Genomic DNA, 23498 nt, shown 5'->3' with positions numbered 1-23498 from the left:
TAAGGTAAATAGGAACTTATCATCAAACTTCTTTTAACTAGTCATTATGGACCAAAAGTTGGCATGCCCATTCTGTCTTCTTTATTTCCCTTCAAATTCACTATTTAATAATGTTCCTGAACAAGGAGACCATTCCCCCAAGAATTGCTTGTGACAAACTCAAACTAATTATGTCACAATGACCCATTTCATCCATGGACGCCTCCCTACTTTTCTGGGTTAAATTTTAGATTATTAGTTTATTTCCTATATAAAGAATGGGTAGAAGATTAGATTCAACATTTCAGCTGGTGTCGCCATTGGGCCTGGCCACAGAAGCTGGTTCCAAAATTTTGATGGTTGAACTCGCGCTACTGCACTGGAGAAATGAGCGGCACAGCGTTGATCACTGCTTAAGGTTCACCATAAGATAAATACACTACATTTAACACGGTCTTTTGTTGCTATAGCAGCTGCTCCTTCGACTTCAAGACTCAAGTTGGAAATGAGATTTTAGTTTTATAGGACTCCTCCCAGCTCCTTCCCTGTGATTATTAATAACGAAGATCCAATTGCACCATTGACAATTGGTAGAATGCCCGGCATGCTGCTCTGGAGTCTGGTCGAAGACAAATAACAATGATTTGAAGCACTTCCTTTTTGTCCTAAAAAAATCCAAGGACTCAATCATAAGGATATATAGAGGATAAAGGGAAAAATCATGAAAGAAAATAAATTGAAATGGATACTCCAGTTTCAAGTGAGTAAGCAGAACCCAAAAGCTCCTCACATAAGCAGAGAGAGGGTTAAACAGTCCATGAAGTTAAAGGTAATTCAATTGCTACCTCACAGTGTAAGCATGAGCCAACTGGGGGATTGATGCTAGACACCGAATCTTTTTAGAGCTTTGCTTAAGGTTGGCATTACATTATATGCTTGATAGGATCTTCTCAGTTCAATGATTGAACCCACCTGAAACAACAATACTATGGTCAACTCAGAATTCCCAAAATAATATGCAACCAAGAGGGGGAGGAAAGAGCATGAGGTGAGGTCAATACACCATAGCAAAGATTGAATATTGCAAAATATTTTGATTAGAAGCACACCAAAGTGGACGCTGTTGCCAAACTTACAATACCCTTTGAATGGTTACTGTTTTATTTTGAAGAAATTACTCACTGCCTGTTCATCTCCAATTCATCACAACTTTTCTTTCTTCTCCAGGGCAATAAGAGCTGCACCTGAACAGCACAAATTCTAGTCTTGGAGCACAAGGCCTGCTGTCTCCGCCTGGTCCCATAGGGCAGAATCCCAAAATTTTAGGCCTTTAGAACTGGCACATATTAATTTTAGGCTGTCAGGGCTTGGGGTTTGAGACTCTATAAGCCCTGCCAGACAGGACCGCAGGTATCTCTGGGTATGGTAATGCACTAACTACGTGCAACCAGGACAGAGTCAGTTAACATGCTATGTGAATCCTATGTTGAAAACTTGATTTTTCCTGTTTTGATCCCTCATTGAGCTATACAAATCCTAGTGTGCAACATAAGAATGTTACAACAACACAAATTATCCATGGTAATTGACTTTAGCTGCCTATTCGAAATGGCAAATGGAAAGAAAAAAATTATCTTCAATGTTCTCAAATCAGCCAGATATTAGAAAATTGAGAAGGTTACATGAGCAGGTTCTTTTTTGTTTAATTTTTGGTAATATTACATGGACTAGTTGATATCTCAAAGAAACAAGATTATACTCATTTATTAGGGGAGGGCGGTGGGAATGGCTCCATCCAGATGAAATTTAACTTTTCCCAGTGCAATTGAAATTGATGAATTGTCTTTAATATTAGTGTTCCAGAGCCAGAATATATATATATATATATATATAAAGGTTTAATAATCTGTTGCAGATTATATTTTCCACTACAAGCATACAAAAATCCAATACAAGAGATTCTCTGATAATCAGTAAATCACTGCTGTTTTGGAAATTATCTAGCGATGAAAATAGATATCCATGACATAGATGGCTTGAATGAAAAATTAAAATGTCATGAATAAAGAAAGCATACCTTGAAAAAGTGCTGAACTAGCTGAAGTGATTGCCTAAGTAATGCATTCGAAAAGAGAATTTCAATTTTATTCAGAAACTGAGAACAATCGTAATAGAAACATGAGAAGTTTGTAAAGGGCTTACAATAATTAGTACAGATGTGAACCCTATAGCAAATCCCTCATTTATACGGCGTAAATAATGACTGAGCAGGGTTGATGTAGTTGCCAAAATACTTAACAATGGGCCACCTTCATTATTTCCAAACAAGAAAGAATTGCAGAGACTAATTTGCTAGCATTAAAATAAACAATTTGCCAAAAAAAAAGAGTAATAGAGGAAAATGTAACTCTGATACAAGAAATTAATATAAAAAGACAACGTACCCCAAAAACGTGTTGATGCTTGAATCTTAGTCAGATGCTCTATTGTGGCTTTCCCAGGCTTTATGTTTGGTATTCTAGCACCCATTTTATTCAAGTAATCAGCAATTTCCTTTGGCAAGTTGGTCTGCATAAGAATTTTGTACATAGAAGAAATGATTCGTTGGCAATAACTTAAGGAACCAATTCCAACATATAGAACTTGACTTGTCCAATAGTTTAGAACATCAAAATTGTAAACTTTTTTCAAATGAGCCATGTCAACAGAAAGCTGCTTCTGACAGGAAAAAAACAATTCCACTGAGCATTATTCTCAAATATTAAAGTTTCCAGTATTGAGAATTGAAAGTTTTCGTATTAAAATTTTGACCATTATAATTGTGATGCAGAAAAGCTAGGCACTCATTCCTCTCTGGGAAACTTAGTGAGTGAGATCACGGGATTCAAATTGAAAAGGTCTAAAGAGTTGGGCAGCAATAATCTTAGGCTCAAACCAGAGAGCACTTATAAGCTTTGACAATCACAATAGATGAGAGAAATGACACCCTTATGCATCAGGAAACCTTCAACTAAATTTTAATCAAAAGCAAGAGTTAGAAGAGATTACATAAGGAGCACCAGTTTTTAATCAGTTAGCCATGAGGCACGAGGCATTTCACCTGCTTGGATTAGGAGTAAATACATGAGGCAAGGAACACCATAAGCACATATCATATAAAAATTTTTTCTCATAGAAAAATAAATTATTACAGAAGAATCAAATAGAGAGATGAGATGATACTTGCAATGTCAAATTTGTTGAACACAAAGACGAAAAATGCATAAATAGAATAGTAAACCCATGGTTCTGCACCAACTGAAGTCTCCGGGTTCAATATCTCTTTTACATGTTCCCTAAAGGGCGAACCAAGAATACTACCAAAGAATGCCCATATTAGAAAACTACAAGGGAATTTCTTCAGTAAGTTAGCATTTTGGAGATAAAGCAACCAAAAAAAAAAAAATTGTTTCGACAAATACTAAAGGAAATATAAGACACCATCTTCAGGGTCATAAGAGGCTACAAGAACCACATACTACATATTCAAGTGTTAATCAACCAAATTCAACAATCCCTCTAACTCCTACATTAGAAATAAGAAAGATCTCATCAGACTATCATAATTACCAACAAAATGATTCATTTGGATGATTTGGAAAACTCTAGAATAGTAACCAGGAGTAGATCATTATGGCTATCCATTGGACATCTTTTATGTCATGGTACCTAGGTGGATCTTATCAAATAGCACGCAGCACTGTTGCTACCCAAAAAGTGCTGGTGTGAAACAATTTTGTAAACTTCAGTTTGAACATTAAATTCAATCCTATCAAACAAATCCAGGATTTCTTAACAGTCATTGAGATTACTGGTAATTTGAATGAGGTTCCACAAAAAATTGTCAAAGTTTCAAGAATCTCCACATAGCTCATACCTAATATTGTGAAATACTCAAAATTCAATTACTTGGTACAAGGTTTTGACTTTTGACTCTACTAGGACATATGAGGAAGTAAAACATGGGAAATTCAAAATAATTTTGCACAGCAACCAAATGGACCATGGAATTGTCCAGGCTTCACACATCAACTTACTCTCCCTCACTGACCAACTGAAAAAATATTATGATTTAAACGAACAGAGAGACTTCCCATTACCAGCCATGTAACCATATAGAAGAGAGAGAGAGAACAGCATGAAAATAGCTCTAAGCCTTGTTGCTAAGAGATATTTAAGACATGAAAGAATAACGTCTGCAACATGAAGAGGACATATCTAATAGACACTGAAACATGTCCCTCTGTGAGTTCCTTTTCGACTGTTATAAGGACAGCTTTTTGAACTGGGTCGATAAACAAACTAAGAGGATGATGGAATGGTAAAAGACAACGGTGGAACCACCAGATGATTTAACTCCTCTAAGTAGACATTTGCATATAATGCGGTACAGAGACAATAGTTTCTATCTTCAAAATTCCACAAGACAATATAACATGTAGCTGAATAAAATTTTAAATACAATTAACGAAAACAAAACCCTAGTTAATAACGAAGAAGTACTTTCTTGCACGTAAGCATGATTCAACTAAGATTGTGGGTGAAACAACCATGAAACTATCAGACAATAAAGACTTCAGCACAAACAGACAGAGAATGGAAGCAATAGTCTGTACTCTGGTACAACTAATAAAACCTTAAATCAGTGAAGAGTCATTTAAATCAAATCTAGACCATTGCATTGGTGTACACGTGTCACCCCTGAAGGTGGTATTTCATGGAATTGTACCAGATCCGAATTGCAGACGATTTTTTTCCATCCAGTCGTGACGTTCGTTGGCCGCCAATCAACAAGATGGAAAGGGCAAAATAACGGTCTCTGGTCGCGTGGCTACTGCGCCACTCCGTGCCAGGGGTAGATCGGTCTTTTCAAGCATGCTCCTCATTTTGATTTTTTTCCCACAGGAAAGCAAACGCAGATCCAAATAAATTCCTATTGGGCGGCAAAAACGTACCAAAGGCTCTCTCTCATCACCTCCGATTGCAGAAATCACAGAAGTCGTTCTTCAAGTTCCATGTGATCAGCTCTCTCAAGAACTCTCCTGATGAGATTGTGAGGAATGAATGAACGGGTAAGGATTTCAAATTTGTTTTACTTCTGGATTATTTTTAGGAAGAGAATGCATCATTACGTGAAAATTTTCTTCTCTTTTTTGCTTTTGAGGTGTTTGAGAGATTGACCTAAAAAATAGATATTGAATTTTCCATGATCCCTTCAGCTTAAATTTGAAGAACTACTGTATCTCTGTATGGCTATTGTCATAACTCATAAGTTTAATTCGCTTATAGTGTTTTTCGTCACTTTAGAGACGAAACCAGGGTTTTAAAACAAAGTCGGATTGGAATTGGCCAGAATCGGTTCCAAAAACCCTAGAATTGATCATTTGATCTTTAAAACCCACCGATTCAAGAGAATTTTGTCGAAAATATTCTGATCTAGAATGGTCAAAACTGAGATCGGTCTGTCCGATTCCTAGGTGAATCAGCTGATTCCCAATCCGATTCACAGATTTTTAAACCCGGATGAAACAGTCCAAATTGTCCCAACCCAGTCAAAAACAGTAAAATGCACAACAACAACAACATCCAAAACCTTATCTGCCTTGCCAATAGAGTGAGGCTCCCTGCAGGATGAGGTTCAACTCTCCTGTCTTCACCTTGTGCCCTAAGGCTCTACTTTCTATACTCCGGGCCCACAACTACACCCCGTGACTATATGTCGATCTTTGTGGTGCACAGTCCATTGTATATGCATATGTATTACGCATTTTAGTGTGCAACATAATATACGATAAATAGTATACACCAACTAATGATGTACAAAGAAAATAAAATTTATTTTCAAAGGAAGATTACGAAAGTTTGAAAACTTCTAGTGTTCAACATTGCGAAGACAATGAATTTTTCATTCTCAAGATAAGTCAATCTCTTGGGAGAGAAGGAATGAAAGAGAATCATCATCTAGATTTGGAACTATGACCCACAAATAAAAACATAACTCCATTTGAATTGGTCAAACAAAAAGATTGGGTTTGTATTAGGTTACGGACCATGGAAGGCGTTAAGCACCCTGGTCCACCTAGTTGAGTTGGTCTTCTATATTCCATTAGATGCATGTCAAATGCCTTGTTGTATTAGGTTGCAGTTTATTTATGATTTTTTAAAAAGTTTATTTATAAAATAAAAAATCTTAATTTTGGGTTCCCATGGGCGATAGTAGGATGCTGAAGGGTTGTGCCCAAATGGATCCAAATCCTCTCCAATTTTTTGTCGTTGAGTGAGGTAAACTGCTACCTTCAACACTGAACACCTGTCCAAAGCTTGAAAGCAAAGTGGAGGATGAAAATGAGGAGAGAAGCATGAAGCTTCACCATGGCTTTTAGGATCGATTTTTGACCCAGATCTGACCCAACCAGATTAGATCCAGTGTGACGTTTGCAACAGAGAGGGTATTTCCAATTTAATTCCTGCTCTCCCTTATGACAAACCAATTGAAGCAGAAGCAGAATCACTGTTCCATCCTTGACCTGCTTGGGCGAAATGGGTTCATCTGCATCTACTTGTTCCTCATGTTCCGGTCCCTACCTTATGCCGCTGCAGAGAACAGTACTCAGTCGCCACCTGTCGATCCCTATAGATTCAACAACACTTTCGGCCCTTCCACTTCTATCTTAATCGTCGTCATCTTAAGCCCTTATGATTACCGTAACCATTTCATGATCTCTCCTTTCAATTTGGGCTGCCCTCATAGCTTAACTCCAACCTTCATTAATCTATAATTTCCATCAGGGGTGTCAAACGGTCGGGCTTAGTCGGCCTTGGCCAATTTCAAAGACTGCATCGTGAACGCCCGCTTAGCTAAACGGGCTTAACTAGCGTGGATATGGTATGGTTAATAATCGGATCGGTCGATCTTGAGCTTTAATCGAGCTATCATAAATGGGCCTTAATCGGGTTATAGACCTATTTAACTTTAAACGAGCTTTAAATAGGTCATCTTTAAAATTGGTCTCTTAAATGTGCTTGAAGAGGAGTGCCAATAAAATGAGGCAAATATGGGCATAACAAAGAAAAATCCCATAATTAAAATGGATTAAGACAAAGATGGGAAAAACAACTAAGTTACTAAGGTACCTGGTCTTTAACCTACGAAACTCAAATCAATTGAACTATGCCTGCACGACCCAAGTTTAGTAAGTTCAAATCAATTAAATTATGTATAAAAAAGATGAATGTTCAGATAACAATCACCACCATCTCAACTGTACATATCACATAGCCTTAGCATTGAATGCAAATAGTATTAAAAAAAATTAAAAAAATACAAGTAGTATTAAAAGGGTTGGGCTAGGTCGGGCTTAAAGGAGTCAGTTCAAATCGGGCTTATAAATGTGTCAAGCTGGTCGGGTGCCCATCGGGCTAGGTGGTTGCACCGTGTACTACCTGTTTATAATTGAGTCGGGCTCAAGCCTGACACGTTTATTAATTGGGCGGGTCTAGGTCGGGCCATAAACGTCGGGCTTAGTTAGACCTACCGATGCGGGCTTGAATTGACACCCCTAGTTTCCATAACCACATCTTAGGAGGTATAAAGTCTTAAAGACTCGGGTTGGAACAGAGAGAAAGTGATACAGGAAGGAGGAGGGCACAACACAAGCATGACTTCATGTAGAGGAAACACCAATAAATACAAAGCAAAAAATGAACACAGATTCACACAACACAGAGATTTAACTAGGTTCACACTCCGATGTGGCGTGCTACGTCCTCGAGCGAAGAAGAAGATGATTCACTATGATTGAAGAGAATATTACAATGGATATTTCTCTCAAAAGCACCCAAATCGTGGCAAGAAAGCTCGCCTAAAAACCTTAGCACGAAAACCCCTAATTTTCACTACTTGTTCAACAAGACAATAATTCATTATATATTCCTCCAAGTCGTGGGTCGCGGTTGATCGGGTTGAACTGGCACCTCTGCTACCATCACAAATCTAAGAAAAAATCCCATTTGGGTCGCCACCAAAATATGTCGGAGCAGGTCATTCTTCAAAACGGGTCAAGAATTCGAGGCAAACATAATACTTCAATTTGCAAAGCACATAGAATTATTGATGACAGACAATAGTATTTATTACATTTCCATCTTAATAAATAGAAAAAAAAAAGTACTGAACAAGCATTACAACATGCCAACAACAGAAGATGGATCAACGTACGATCTAATCCACACACATAGAATCCAGCCTATACGAGAACCTGATCCACACTCCCAATACCATTCTATATATCTACTAAATAATAAGTAATTAATTATTATTTTGTCCATACAACTTGTAAGATGGACCAAATAGTCTGTAACACCGTCAAGATGAGGAGGATGAGTGCAGCAAGGAATGAAAAGAATGCCGATGGAGTGTTGAAATAGTTCTGCTTCAAACTTGCCATCCGTTTGTTACATTGTCTATTTTCATAGTTCTCCACATCCTTGATAACACCAAAGAAACAAGCATCCTTGATCACAGCGTATTTGACAATGTTGTTAAACAAGGTCACCACTTCTTCTGGGTTCCCAAGGTTGTCTAAACTCTGATCACAAAGTGAGTCAGATAAGCCCCGGATTCAACTCATCACCAGCTATAATAAAAGTGGATGCTAAAAATCTGATGGATTTGTTGGGTCCCAATCAGATTACTCTCCTCAGCTGGTAACCACCACAACCCATCTCACACCATCCACAGAGTGTGGCCCCACACCCCATCGACGGTGTAAGATGGAGTGGGATAGTTACCTACAAGGGAGAGGATCTAGACTCGGTGGGTCTAGCCTGTCAAACTCAACTCTCTGGTTAAGTACAAGACAATGGGTACAATCTCATCAGGGGTGCAAGTTGACCTTGCCTGCCCGAACCCACCCTGATTTTAAGAAGCTAGGCCCAACTCGGCCCTATTGCAGCCCTAAATCTCATGGGACAATTCTTAGCTTATCCCAGTTGGATAAGCTAAGTCCCCAAAATCAGCTCTGGTGTTGAATTGTTGATACCTTAAGCTTAAGTTAGGATTTATTGGGTTTTATGTAGAAGACTAAAGTAATAATCCCGCATTGGAAGTGGTTAGCCTGATGTGGGTACTTGGGCACTCTCTCCTTGACGGTTAGCTTTTGAGGATGAGTTCTACTTAAGTTCCTTACAAGTGGTATTAGAGCCAAGGTTTGGCAGGGCGAAGGCTTGGCAGGGCCAAGGCGTGAAAAACAAGTATGCCTCCGAGAATGAATCGGAGAATATTGTTGAGGTTCCATTGAATTTGACAATGCATTTATGTTAAGTAGTCCACACTACTCTATGAAGCATTAGCTGCCTCAAGCCCTTAGCAGAGAGGATAAATTAATTAAGATCCTGAATAAAGTATAAATTAAAATCGAACACAAGCATAACCTTTTTATGTTCTACAGAAGAAGAAGAAGAAGATGAAGTGCCGGGCTTACCTTGTTGCTGACAGAATGTGCAGCATGCAGCCCAACCGGCTTGGAACAGGAAGGTTTCTCGACCGACAAGTACTTAAGAATGCATGACTTGAAGGTGCTCAAAACAGAGAGGTAATCAAGTCTCCTAGCTTGGAACCCAATTTATAGAATGTATAATCACGTGGCTTCTTCTCCACTCTCAGATCTCAGTGGTAAGGTTTTCTTTAAATTCACTGCAGAATTTATACCTTTCCCCCTTTTCATTTTTTGCTTGGGTAAAAAAGGAATTTTCTTTTTCTTCTTCTTTCAGTTTTCTTTTAATTCACTGCAGAATTTATACCTTTCCCCCTTCTTTTTTTTGTTTGGGTAAAAGGATTTTACCTTTTCTTTTTCTTTCAGTTTTCTGTTGAAAAATGATATATGGAAGATGCTTGTGTCCCATTGTGATTTCAGGATGTCAAAACCCACAGTGGAAAAATGGTCTGAAACATCTTATGGAGTTGTAATATTACAGGATCATAGACAAGTGTACCATTGGATCGGATCCTTGTGGGCTCCAATCAGAGATTTTCTCCATGTAACCAAGGTAAGTTACAAATGACTTTTCACCTATTTTCCCATACCCCTTCTGATTAATAATGCTATTATTTGTCAACATGAATATATTCACTGATTTGCATTAAAAAGTAAACAAAGAAATTGAAAAACCGTAAGGTTTTTTTTAGGTTGCATGGCAAATTAAAGGAAAGAGAAATGAAAATTTCAAACCTAAACGGAAATTTTTTTTTATAATTATTACTCCACATGTTTATGTTCATTTCCTCCAAATAATGAATAGGAGTCTAGCCTTAATTCATTTAACCAGGATCACAGTTTGTTAAAACTTGTTTTTTTAACTGTTGTTTTTCAAATTGATCCCAATTAAAATTTGGGATCGATCTCAATCAATACAGATCCAGTTCGGGTGATTTTTCTGATCCCAATCTGATTTTTTACTCATCAATTGCTAAACAAAAGGAATTGTTTATGATAGACAGTATTATATATTACATTTCCATCTTAATAAAAAGGAAAAATGAACAAGCTTATATTACAGCATAGTCAACAACAATGTACTAAATAATATCCAGATTCATAATATATTGAATTGTTCATACAACTTGTAAGATGGAACAAATGGTCTGTACCACTGTCAAGATGATGAGGAAGACTGCAGCAAGTAATGAAATTAATGCCCATGGATTTTTGAAATAAGTCTGCTTTAAAAGTGCCTTCCATCTGTTCCATGTTTTATTTTGATACTTCTCCACATCCTCAATAACACCAGAGAAACAAGGATCATTAATCTTAGCATGTTTAACAATGTTGTTAAATAAGGTCACCACTTCTTCTGGGTTCCCAAGGTGGTTCTCAATAATTCCTTTCTTTACTAGCAACTCTGCATCACTTTGAGTATCAATGAGGCCATCCATGAAAGCTAGGTAGGCTGTGAAATAATCACTAATGTCTTCTTGACCTTGGTCAAAGGCAATGGGATTTCTAAGAGTGTATTGTCAAGTCAGAAATTGCAATGGGTGGGATTGTTAATACTCCATTATTGAAGGTTATGTCAAGTAAAGATGTCTTTGAAGAGTCCGACGGTGAAGACCCCCTTAGGTACTTGATGCCGGCTCTCCTCAGCTCCGAGGCACAACTTGTATGCGCCCATCCCTTTGTACCAGATTTCTTCTTCCTCGTATATGAATTGAGGACAATTTGTAAAAGATCAAGAAAATGCTTTGCTTCTCCCTCTAGCAATGGTATTGATTTTAGTTCTTCAGGTGATGATGCGCCATGGAGTCTTTTTCCAAACCACATTAAGAGGTTACCATAGATGTCATGACTGAAGGTGTTCAAATAGGGTAGGCCATATAAATTCTGACTCTGATTGAAGGTGGTTGGGGTTTTGGAGTTTACAAGTTAGGCCATATAAACGCTCAAGAACAAAGAAAGGAAGCTGATTTTCAAGATTAATAAGGTCAGGGAGAAGTTACCAAAACCATGAACGATTCGAAACTAAGTCATCCTTCTCTTTTGTTTTAATGATCTTGAAGATTTCAAGTATGAAGCAACCATCAATCACAATCATCTTGACAAACTCATCTTTTTGGAAACCCTTTCCCGTGGTTTCTGAATAACACCTTCGAGCTTTTTCTCCCAACTCACTCAGCTTCAACACAAGCATCCAAGGTTTTCTCTTTGTGTCAAACCAGAAAATGATTTAAATAGAGCAACTTATGTGCTTGCATGGGTTGTAAGTGTTCCTCGTTAGAGTGCTAAAGGCCAATTGAGACTGATTGAGGTGTGTAGGCTTCTGGCTTTAGCTTTCGAAGACGTTTGTGCACTCAGAATATACTATATTTGGATTGTAAGGAATGATTGACCTCTCCTCGTTCTTTCTCGATGGAGTTTACTAATTCTTTATTTCATCGTTGTTCAATTGGCAATCATCATCGCATCCTCTTTTTTTAGTAGAATTGCTTGAAGAACTAGCAAAATAGAGTACCATTGTCTGAAGCTCCCTAGCTACTGTTCTTTCCAACTGGTAGAGGATATCACGAGCAGTATTGGTAGTCCAAAGTCTTGTGAAAACTAGAAGTTTACAATTGTATAGCTCAGTATGGTTTCATAACTAGATGAGAAAAGTTGAAGGGAAAAAAAAAAGTGAAACAAGAACAATATTGGGAAAAGAAAGCTACCCAATTGTGCATGCCGTCTATGCCTAGAAACTAGAAATCATGAAAATATGCCCTTGCCCCTCTAATTGGATACTTAAATACACATTCTCATTGGCCAAGGCACTATACAGTGATCAAGTGACCAAGTAGTTTTCTTTCTCCCTAACAATATATAGCAAAAATTCTTACAAAAATAGCAATAAACTCCTTAGCATTTTTTTTTTCATATACAAAACTCTTTAGCCAAGTTATGGAGCAAAAACCCAACAAGTGATTTTATTTGGTACAAAGGAAACTAGTAAGCCAGCTAAGCCAAGGATTCAACTCATCACCCAGAGAGAGAGAAACTTTCTTCCCCAACCCCACTTCCCAGCCCCACACCCAATAAATAAATAAATTGTACCCTTGAGATAAGATATATTAGACATAATTGTACATCTACCGACAATTGTCATATAATTCAGCTCTCAAAAGAGTGGAAAAATAAATAAATAAAAACTAAGGCAAAGCTGAGCAATCATGCACCACCATATATAGTATAATTTTTAGATCAAACACAAGCATTACCATTTATGTTCTACACAAGAAGAGGGAAGAGGAAGAGGAAGAGGAAGACGATGAGGTGCACATACACACATAGGCTTGCCTTGTTAGCTGTTGGTGACATAAGAATGAAGTTGCTCAAAATGGAGAGGTATTTAGTCTCTTAATCTTCTCAATTGATTGTGTTTAGGCTTTACTTTAACCCAATATATAGAATGTAGAATGACTATTCTAGCTTCTCCATTCTCAAATCTCAATGAGAAGATTTGCTTTATACTCACTGCAGAATTTTTACCTTTCCTTTTTCTTTCAATTTCAATTTTCCAGTAAAAAAATGAAACTTTCATCAACTCCTAATCAAATAGCTCCCTTTGGAATTTAAGGATCAAAGGCAATCTCTATTTCCTTTACTTGCTACAACCATATTATAAAGTAGGTGCACTGTAAAATAGATTACAAATGAATTGTGTAACCATTGCAGTAGGTGAATAGCTAGGTGATATTCAGATAGACCCTTTAAAGAAAGAAAGGAAAAAGAAAAAGGTGTATCTTTTTGTAACCATGAATGTTGCAAACATAATTTATAACCATACACTTTTTATCCTATAGCATAATGTACAGTTGTTAGTTTTTCTTTCTAAGAGACTAAGAATATAAGTTCAAAATGATGCTCATCTCCTAAGGGGATATTGGTTTCTGTTTTGCTCTCTACCATCATCTCCCCATGGAAGATTGCACATTCTCCAATGACCGTTTCTCCAATTCCCCAACAAAAAGAGAGTGGATCAAGTCCTTGAGAACCATTCTTGTATGGGGTTGATCCGCATAGATGAAATCCACCCAACAAACAACTCTGTGGTTGATTCCATCTGTGTGAATCAGTCCATACGATAATGGCTTTTGTACAAAAACTGGATCCTCATTCCAACAAAAACGTTATCATTAGCCTAAATTGCAGTTATCAGAACCAGAGGAATTGCAATCAGTTGCATGCTACTAAGAAAGCAATAAATAGAAAACAAAATTTCGACTTCACTGCTATTGCCACATGTTCTTTCATTCTTATAAAATTTTAAATAAATGAAAAAAAAGAAAGAAAAAAACCATCAATACAAAAGGATAGCATCTGAGTCCAACAAGATTTCAACAATTAATAATCTACTAAATAATAATTAATTAAGGCGGTTGTGTCCATACAACTTGTAAGATGGAACAAATAGTCTGTCCAACTGTCAAGATGAGAAGGAAGAGTGCAGCAAGAAATGAAATAAATGCCCATGGTGTGTTGAAATAGTTCTGCATCAAACTTGCCTGCCGTCTATTCCATGGTTTATTGTAATAGTCTATCACATCCTCGATAACACCAGAGAAATAAGGATCCTGGACTGTAACATGTTTGACAATATTGTTAAATAAGGTCACCACATCTTCTGGGTTGCCAATGTTGTTCACAATAATTCCCTTCTTTTCTAGCAACTCCACGTCACTGCGAGTATCAATGAGGCCATCCATGAAGGCTGCATAGGCTGTGAAATAATCAGTAGTAATGTCTAGTACTTGACCTTTCTCAAGGGCAATGAGGTTTCTAAGAGTGTGTTCTGTCTCGTCAAAAATAGTAATGGTTGGGATTGTTAATACTCCCTTGTTTATGTCGAAGTTTATGTCAAATAAAGATGACTCCGGGGACGACGATGGCTCCAACTTCTGGAACTTGACACCCGCTCTCTCAAGTTCGGAAGCACAATTCGTGTGCACCAACCACTTTTTGGCCGCTTTTCTAATCCTCCTAGATGAATTGACCAGGACACTTCGTAAAAGATCAAGCAAATGCTTTACTCCGCCCTCTGGAAGTGATACTGAAGTTAATTGTTCATGAGATGCGTCATGGAGGTCGAACCACCTTAAGAGCCTATCATAGATAGCTTGACTGAAGTTGTTCATCGGGGTCTGCAATTCGTAGATTAGACCATATATATGCTCAAGAACAAACAAGGGAAGCTGATTTTCAAGAGTAATCAGGTCAAAGAGAACGGGATGAAACCATGACGGATTTAAAAACAAATCATTCTCTTCATTTTTAATGATCTCGAAGAGCTCCAGTATAAAGCAACTATCTATCACCATCATCTTTACAAACTCATCTTTTTCGAACCCCCTTCCAGTGGTTTCTGAATAACATTTTCGAGCCTTTTCTTCTAACTCACTCACTGCTTTGACACAATCATCCAAGCTAATTTTCCATTTGTGTCGATCTAGAAAACGATTTAAATAGCGCAACTTATGTACTTGCATGGGTTGTAAGTGTTCTTCGTTATAGTGCAAAGGACCAATTGAGACTGACTGAGGTATGTAGACTTCTGGCTTTATCTTTCGAAGATAGTTGGGCACTCGGAATATAGTAGATCCAGATTGCCACGAACAGACCCCTCGTCGTTCTTCCTCGATGGACCCTACCCACATCCTGATATCATAATCATTGTTCAGCTGACGATCTTTGCATCCTCCTCTTTGTATGGTAGAATTGCTTGAAGAACTAGCAGTAGCGTTGGCCATTATGTGAATTGAGAAGCTTGATCGATCCCTACCGTTCTTTCCAACTAGTACTAGCTAAAGGATATCACGAGCAATATTAATGATAATCAAAAGTCTTGTCAAAACCAGAAGATTACATTTGTATAGCTAAGCATGGCTTCATAACCAGATGAGCCATGTTTAGTTGAGAGAGAGAGAGAGAGAGAGAGAGAGAGCTCTGTTGGACTGGTTGGGTTAAATATATACACATAATGGATGCGATCAATAATCTTATGGGACAATTCCACGGCGAAAAAAATTTGGATGAAATTTAGCTGCTTCCCGGGTTGCATCCAAGTAGCTGCAACCCCTGTGGCAACCGAAGAAATGGAATCTAAAAGGGTATTTTGGAAAATACTATTACTTAGGGAGGTATTTGTGAACCTTAGGGAGAAGTGAATTATTCCATTTTTTTGGTTGCCAACAGGGGGTTGCAGCTACTTGGTTGCAACCCGGGTAGTAGCCACTTGGTTGCAACCCGGGTAGTAGCCAAATATTTTCGTTGCTACCCGGGTTGCAGCCCCTTGCTGGGAGCCAAATAAATGGAATAATTCACTTCCCACTAGGGTTCACAAATACCCTCCTAAGTTATTGTATTTTCCAAAATACCCTTTTAGATTCCATTTCTTTGGCTGCCACAGGGGTTGCAACCACTTGGCTACAATCCGGGCAGAAGCTAAATTTCGTCCACGGCTGGGTTAAATATATGGAAAAAATTTCACTACTGCTTGGTTGCAACCTAGCCAGTAGCCAAGAGAAAGGAATCCCAAGGGCAGATTTGAAAATACCCACATTGAGTGAATTTCTCCACTTTTACCCTTGAGATTCCATTCCCCTGGCTGGTACTAGGGGTTGCAACCAAACAGCCAATGGGTGCAATTAATATAATCTTATGGGACAATTCCGAGGTGATCCCGCTAGTTGGATAAGCTGGTCCCCAAATTATCGCTGGTGTTGGTGATACCTTAAACTTAAATGAGGCTTAATCAGAGTCTGGATCAGGTCCTCATACAAGAATGCTTGATCTACACATGAAATCCATTCAATCTTTCTCTTCTTACATAAGGTTTTCACATTAAGTGGATTCCAAGTGTGGATCAAGCATCTTACAAGAACATGATCCATCCTTGCTTAACCATGCGTTTATAATAACTAGTACACTACACACTGCTCTACATATGAGGCATCAATTCCTGCCAACTTTTTGCCAAAACACAGTTGCCATTGTTTGAAGCTCCCTCCTACCGTTCTTTTCAACTAGCTAGTAGATGATATATTATAATTCATGAGCAATATTGATAATCAAAAGTCTTGTTAAAACTATAAGATTACAATTGTATAGCTCATTATAGTTTCAGCTAGATAACATAGCAAAAGTTCTTACAAAAACTGTTAAAAGGCTTCCATCTTAAAAGGTACATTGGGCCTCCATCATCGATGATGGATTTATTGTTCGACCCATGAAGACAGAACCATAATAGGCAAAGGAGGATATTGAGATAGTTTCACATCGGCAAGGGATGACTCTAATATCATATATAAGAACCACAAAAGGTCATTCCACTTCAAGTCTATTGGTTTTTAGATGGAAGTCTTTAACAAAAACAACCAATAATATTATGGGACAATTAAAGGGCTGGATCTCCAACTCATCGCTGTTGTTGTTAACTTAAAAGTTTAAATTAGGCTTAACCTTGCATTTATGCTAATAACTAGAATACACTGCTCTAAGAGGCATTAATTAGCTGCATCAGACCCTTCGCAGAGATGATAAATTAAGATCAAACACAAACATATATAGCCGTTTATGTTCTACAGAAGAATAGGAACAAGCTTACCTTGTTGCTGAAATAATGGACAGAAGCCCACCAGTGGTTAGGAATTGGAAAGTTTCTCGACAGACAAGTGATTAATTAGTCTCCTAATCTTCCCAATTTATAGAATGTAGAATGAAGAGACTTGATCTTCATTCTCAAATCTCAATGGTAAGGTTTGCTTTAAACTCATTGCAGATTTTACTTTTCTCTCCTTGTTAAATTTCTGTTGAAAGTTGACTCTCTCCTCATTGGTCCTATCTTCATTCTCAAATCTCAATGGTAAGGTTTGCTTTAAACTCATTGCAGATTTTACTTTTCTCTCCTTGTTAAATTTCTGTTGAAAGTTGACTCTCTCCATGAACTCCTAGTAAAATAGCTCCTTCTAGAATTTAAGGACCCGCAATTAAAGTCAGTCTTTTGTTTCTTTCAATACACTGAGAGGCATTATTATTATTATTATTATTATTATTATTATTATTATTATCAAATGAGGCCCGGGGCCAAAGAATTAATGGAATTGACTTCGTCATCACGGAACAAGTCAAGAAGAAAAGATGTCAAACCCCCTCAAAAGCATTCGAGGAAACCAGTGTTGAATGGTCGAGGCAATTTTAAAGCACCTGCCAATGTAGAATTATACGAAAGAACGTGTTAAAAATCAAAGCAGCTATTGGCAATTTGGCAGGCAAGCTAATTTTAGTTGTCCTGTCCGCATTCAGATTTTACATGGAGTCAAAGTTTTTTCTATGTATCCAATGGTTGGGAATTGGGAGTTGGGCTGCCCATGTCAATCCCTCACATGGTCAAAATGGGAGTTTTTCTTCCTCTCTCAACAATTTTAGGCAGCACATCAGTCCAAAATTAAGTCTGCGGGATATAATATATTGTATTATTGGTTGTCAAATAATATATTGTATTATGTGTGTACGGCTTATCTTTACCAAAAAAAAAAATGTGTATGACTTATTGCCAATAGAAAAAGACAATGATCAAGTAGTATTTTTTTTTCTCTTTTATTATTATTATTATTATTTTGTCTTATTATTGAGATTTTATTTTATTTTTTTGATTGAGAAAAGAACTTATAATACTAGAGAATAGTTATTTACAAGACGAGGGCGAGCAACTGATTGTAAATCAGCTGTCAAAAACGATGACACAAAAGGGGGAGGGGGGGATTCCCAGACATCAAAAGTACCAGAATTACAACCATAAGAAGTTAATAGTCAGCAGCGAAGTTAGCTTCACGATAGACATGTGTGAAGATAAGATATTGAAATTGAGATTTAAGCTGAATGCAATAAAAAATGATCCCTACGATTTTCCAAGGAGCCACCTGAAGAGTGCCTCCAAGAAGTTGTCTGATCAACTAGTTATCTCCTTCCAAAATGAGGTTCTTGTTGGGAAATTGGATCATATGTTGTCATTGTTGGCAACTAAGAGCAACTAGGAAAATGGTATATTAGTTCAGTGTGAATCGATACTACCCAATACATGAGAGAAGTACTCATCCTATCAAAGTCTATCTAAAATCTGAAAGCATGGGAGTTTCCTAAACAGGTTACAACTACAGTGATGTGGCAGTACTCATCCTATCAAAGTCTATCTAAAATCTGAAAGCATGGGAGTTTCCTAAACAGGTTACAACTACAGTGATGTGGCAGTTTTATAAAACAAGAAGGAGAGAAATAAGAAGACACGTTGTGCTTCTATTGTAAGTGGGGAGAAGAAGAGTTTGAGTAGAACTAGAACTATGGTGATGTGGCAGTGATGTGGCAGTTTTATAAAACAAGAATGAGAGAAATAAGAAGACACGTTGTGCTTCTATTGTAAGTGGGGAGAAGAAGAGTTTGAGTAGAAATACAAATTAAAGAGGACTCCTTCACGCAGTAGCAGCCTAATAGGTAAAATATGACTTTAATTCTTTAAGTCGGTTTCTGTTTTCAGCAATAAAAAGAGGTTCTATCGACAGAATTTAATGCTTCTTGATAACAAGAACAACCGAGAAAGGAAAAGAGAAAAGAGGTTCAATTCTATGATGTTGCAATAGAGATCATGAAAAGGGGAGACATTACTATTGGGTGCTGCTATCATGTTGATTTAGCGTTAAATTGAATAAGGAGTGTTCGAAGTGCCGCTTAAGCATCAAGTAAGAAATCAACAATGGGGTCTACACAGGCTGAGGTAACCCGTATATGAAATTCCTATTTTTGTATTCTAGAGTCTGTTTATTGTTGAGAAACTCTAGATCAATGATATACTGGGTTGGGATTTTATTGATTTAAAATTGTGAACCTAGCAAGTTGGGGCTTGTCTAGGGTGTGGGGTTGTTGCCCTTGTCTGAGTTGCATCTCAGATTGAAGCAGGGATAGGTTCCTGGACCGTTGTAGCAGTTAAAAATTTGAGTATTGGGGAAATACGAAACCCTATATGGGTATTTCTTCGTGGAGTAGGCACTCTAGCTGAATCACGTATATCTGGTGTTATTGTCTCGCATTTATTTTTCTACATATATTTGAAGTGCGTGTTGTGTAGAGTGGTGGGACACTGTCTGGTAGACTCAGCCACATTGTGGTGTGAGATGGACGTGTCGTTGTTTGCGTGATTGGTAATTACGGGATTGTCTCGGCCAATCTAGAACTTGCAATTAAGGAAGTTTTTGGAACCACTGATTCACCCTCCTCTCAGTGTCAACCTGGGAACATAAGTTCTAAATACCTTTAGAGATTGCAATGAGAAGACACCTAACTGCCAATGCCTCTGCAACAAAGGAATATGCATAGCCACTATACTTAGGGCCCATTTGGTATCGTTTCTGTTCCAGAAACGCCGTTTCGTTTCAAAAACGAAAATTTCAGTTTCTGTGTCAAAACACAGTTTTTAAACGAAAAAATGGTGTTTCAAAATTTTAGATTTTTATCGGGAAAGTTTTTTTTTTGTTTTTGTAAAATGGAACGAAACTGGGAAGACGGAACTCCATTTGTCCAATCTCGTTTTTTCAGTTTTTTTTTTTCACTTTTTGTTCCAAAAAAACAGAAACAGACCATAAGTGCACCAACACAGAAGATTCCGTTTTTTTGTTCCAATAGAACGAAAAAACTCCAAAAACGTTTTTTTAGAACGATACCAAACGGAGCCTTAGAGAAGCCCCACAAGAAGTTTCCATTCCAATCTAGAACCAAACCACCAATGCCCTCCGGCCAAGGAGTGCCTAAACATGCTCCATCCACATTGGCCTTGTAGAAATTGATAGGAGGAGGAAGCCAAGAAATATACATGATAGTGGAATGGAAAGTTGGCCGTTTGGTAGAAGACAATATTCTTCAACAAAGTACTTACTAGAGATAGCCACCGAGGATGGAGAATTGCAAACATTTCTATAGATTTTATCATTAAATGATATCCAAATATGCCACAAGACACTAGCCATAAGAGCTCGAATCCAAAGGTTGGATCGGTGGGAAGATCTCGGACCGAAGAGAAACATGATCCAGCTATGTACATTAGTGGAAACCATAGAAAGATTAGAGAAAACCAGCTAATACCCATACAAATTTAGAAAAATGACATTGAAAGAAGATATGATTTGTTGAGATCACCTCCTGAGAGCATAAAGGGAAGACGCTTGGAACATTGAAAACTCTAGAATTTAATAAACCAGCATGAGGGATTCGATCAAGTAAGAGTTTCCAAAGAAAAACTCTAACTTTCGGGGCAGTAGGAATATGCCATACTTGCTGCCATAGAGGATTTATAGGAGGTTCAGCCTCATGATGAGCTAACCGGTACGCAGAGGAGACAGAGAAGTTACCAGTTGATGTCAGCTTCCAGATAAAAGAATCCTCGAAAGAGAAAATAGAGACGGGAATGGATAAGATAACAGAAGCTACTTCAGGTGGCCACCACTGAGAAACCATATCCACATTCCAAGTGAGGATAGGACTATTAATGAAGTCAGCAACTGAAGAAGGAGAATGACGAGGAAGGGGAAAAGGGGCAGCAAGGGGTGGGTGATTGGGTATCCATGGATCAGTCCATGGATTGATAGGGTGACCATGCCCAACCCGATAGAGAACACCCTTCAAAATAAGATCCTTTTGGCAAAAAATTGATTTGAAACCCCAGGAGGCAGAGGAAGGACAAGAAGCATGAAGAAAATGTGAGGAAGGAAAGTAGTCCCAAGCCTTTTTGGCTAAAAGAGCAGAATTCGTATGTGTTGAGAGTTTGACATTAAGCCCATCAGATTTTTTAGAGCAGCAAATGGTATTCCAGTTGAGACTTTCAAAGGTAAAAATGAATTTTTTTTTTTAATTAATTTGAAAACATATCATTAAGTGAATTGAATGACCATGAAAAGAGATAACAATGTAATTTCACTCACTCTATTTCTCTTCCATGAACTTTCACCAAAAAAATAAAATAAAATAAAATAAAAAATATATGAAGTCCAGTTAAATACTTCCTTATGGAATTTAAGCAATTAAAGGCAGTCTTTGTTTCTTAACATGCGCTGAGAAGCATTATTATTATTATTTTTCATAAGAAGAAACATTAAAATTAAAAAAAAAAAAAAAAAAAGGGTAATTGCAGTCCCTATTGCCAGCCAAAGAAATAAAATCTTTGACCTTCTTTTTAGGTTCATAAATTCCTTTTAGGCTTTAGTATTTTCAAAATACCCTTTTAGATTCTGTTTCTTTGACCCCTATTGCAACTCCGGTAGCAACCAAATTTTATTCAATTTGAAATGTGAGTTTTGAGCAATTTGAAGTTGATTTTAACTCTCCAATGGTTGGGAGTGGGGACTGCCCATGTCAATCATTCACATGGTCAAAATGTGAGTTTTACTTCCTCTATGTACAAGTTTAGGCAGCACATGAGTCCAAAAGTAAGTTCACAAGACAAAATATATTCTATCATGGGTTGCCATATAATATATTGTGGGGAAAATTAGTCTCTTCTCTTGTAATTTGTCGAAATTACATGTAAATCTAAGAGTTGGAATGAATTACATCCCCTCCACTACACTTTCTAAGATTCTTGCAATTAGGTCCAATCTGGTAGTTTTCATCAAATTGAGACCGTTATTAATATGATAACATCTAATGCCCAAAATACCCTTTTTTAACATACAAATTTACCTATATACCCTTTAATTAAAATAAAACAAAAGAGGGCTGAAGAGAACGTCTTCTTCATCCTGCTTCTTAACCTCCATTTTTTTTAAAGCTTAGAGCTATTCTGGCCAAGTTTGGAGAACAACGTCAGTGCCCATCTTTTGCTTGGGTTCCTACAAGTATATGTGCATATAATCTCTGTGAAATGTGAATCATGGGTGTTTCCTTCATCTGTTACAGTCTAAAAGACGATCTTCTCCAACTCTTCATTTTTTTCAGTCGGGGAAGAGAACGCAGATGAGTCTAAAGTGAAGACACCATTATGATTAGATAGCCCCATATACGAAGTGCATCACAGACCCTTCGGTCGGGGTCGGTTGGCTAGTTTTTGGTTTGGTGGTTCCTTTTCCGCCCGTCAATGAGGGTTTCAGCCTTCTCTTATCTGCATTCTTCATTTTTCTTTCTGTAATTTATATTTTATCTTGGCTTGTTGGGAGTAGGGGTCGGAGGAAAAGGATACTATTGTCTATGTGAAAAAGTTGTATTATATTGTTTATGAGTAGTGGTGGGGCATCATTTTTTATTGATCTGTTACTTCCCTTTGCCTTTATTTTAATCCTGAAAATGGTGGAAATTTTCAACATCATCATCATAATCGTGTTACCAGTTACCTCATCTTCACATTCTCTCTCTCTCTCTCTCTCTCTCTCTCTCTCTCATGTATAATGTATTGGAGTAAGGAATGATGATCATACCTGTGAAATATTCGTGAAATGGTGGGATAGGAAGGAAAAGTGGAAAGCACAGTTTTTATCCTAATTTTACGGTTTAGAGGAATGATGATCATACAGTTTTTTATTGCCACCTCCATTCCTGCCAGAGCAATCAACCGGTGAAAACTGAAAACATGTCGGCTTTGTCATCCCAGATGACAACTTCTACGATGGGAAAGGGCTTGTCTTCGACGATTTCTCAGCTGAGAAGGTGAGGGATGAGGGAACTCATGCTTTTGGCAAGCAATGGAAGCTCCCAGAAACTCAGCAACGCCTTTCCATCCACTTCCGGCAGCGATCAACTCAACCAAACCACTTTTTCTATCGTATTAAGTTGGTTTTTTTTATTAAAGGGTAATTTGGTCTTTTTCTGTTTAAAACTAAACAGCATATTCATATTGTGAATGCCAAGAGAGGGAGAAGTAATTCGTTCAAACCCTTGGATTTTTGAAATAAGTCTACTTTAAATGTGCCTTCCATCTAT

At 37.6% G+C, this 23498-nt stretch overlaps 1 protein-coding gene and 2 long non-coding RNA genes across 5 annotated transcripts; 1 reads left to right on the top strand and 2 right to left on the bottom strand.

Annotated features, from left to right (window-relative positions):
- Window positions 1–60: 60 nt before the first annotated feature.
- On the bottom strand, window positions 61–9580 carry LOC122068622. 2 transcript variants are annotated; one of them, XR_006137205.1, is made up of 6 exons: window positions 9501–9577; window positions 3028–3079; window positions 2424–2547; window positions 2182–2288; window positions 825–951; window positions 61–644 (listed from the first exon to the last, which is right to left on the bottom strand). It is a non-coding gene; the product is annotated as an uncharacterized LOC122068622 (long non-coding RNA). The 2 variants fall into 2 exon arrangements; XR_006137206.1 differs by lacking the exon at window positions 3028–3079 and having other exon boundaries at window positions 9501–9580.
- Window positions 4956–13345, top strand: LOC122068623. 2 transcript variants are annotated; one of them, XR_006137208.1, is made up of 3 exons: window positions 4956–5090; window positions 9468–9611; window positions 9933–13345. It is a non-coding gene; the product is annotated as an uncharacterized LOC122068623 (long non-coding RNA). The 2 variants fall into 2 exon arrangements; XR_006137207.1 differs by having other exon boundaries at window positions 4968–5090; window positions 9471–9611; window positions 9933–13017.
- A 370-nt stretch (window positions 13346–13715) lies between these two features.
- On the bottom strand, window positions 13716–17219 carry LOC122068621 (putative UPF0481 protein At3g02645). Its single transcript, XM_042632492.1, has 2 exons — window positions 17149–17219; window positions 13716–15346 (listed from the first exon to the last, which is right to left on the bottom strand). Exon 2 carries the CDS (start codon window positions 15290–15292, stop codon window positions 13916–13918), a length of 1377 nt encoding a protein of 458 aa, XP_042488426.1. The 5' UTR covers window positions 15293–15346; window positions 17149–17219; the 3' UTR covers window positions 13716–13915.
- Between the last annotated feature and the right edge of the window lie 6279 nt (window positions 17220–23498).

Source organism: Macadamia integrifolia, unplaced genomic scaffold (assembly GCF_013358625.1).
Source record: "Macadamia integrifolia cultivar HAES 741 unplaced genomic scaffold, SCU_Mint_v3 scaffold448, whole genome shotgun sequence".
Lineage (NCBI taxonomy): Eukaryota > Viridiplantae > Streptophyta > Magnoliopsida > Proteales > Proteaceae > Macadamia > Macadamia integrifolia.
The sequence above is the reverse complement of the archived record's forward strand: the minus strand, read 5'-3'. Positions and strand labels throughout refer to the sequence as shown.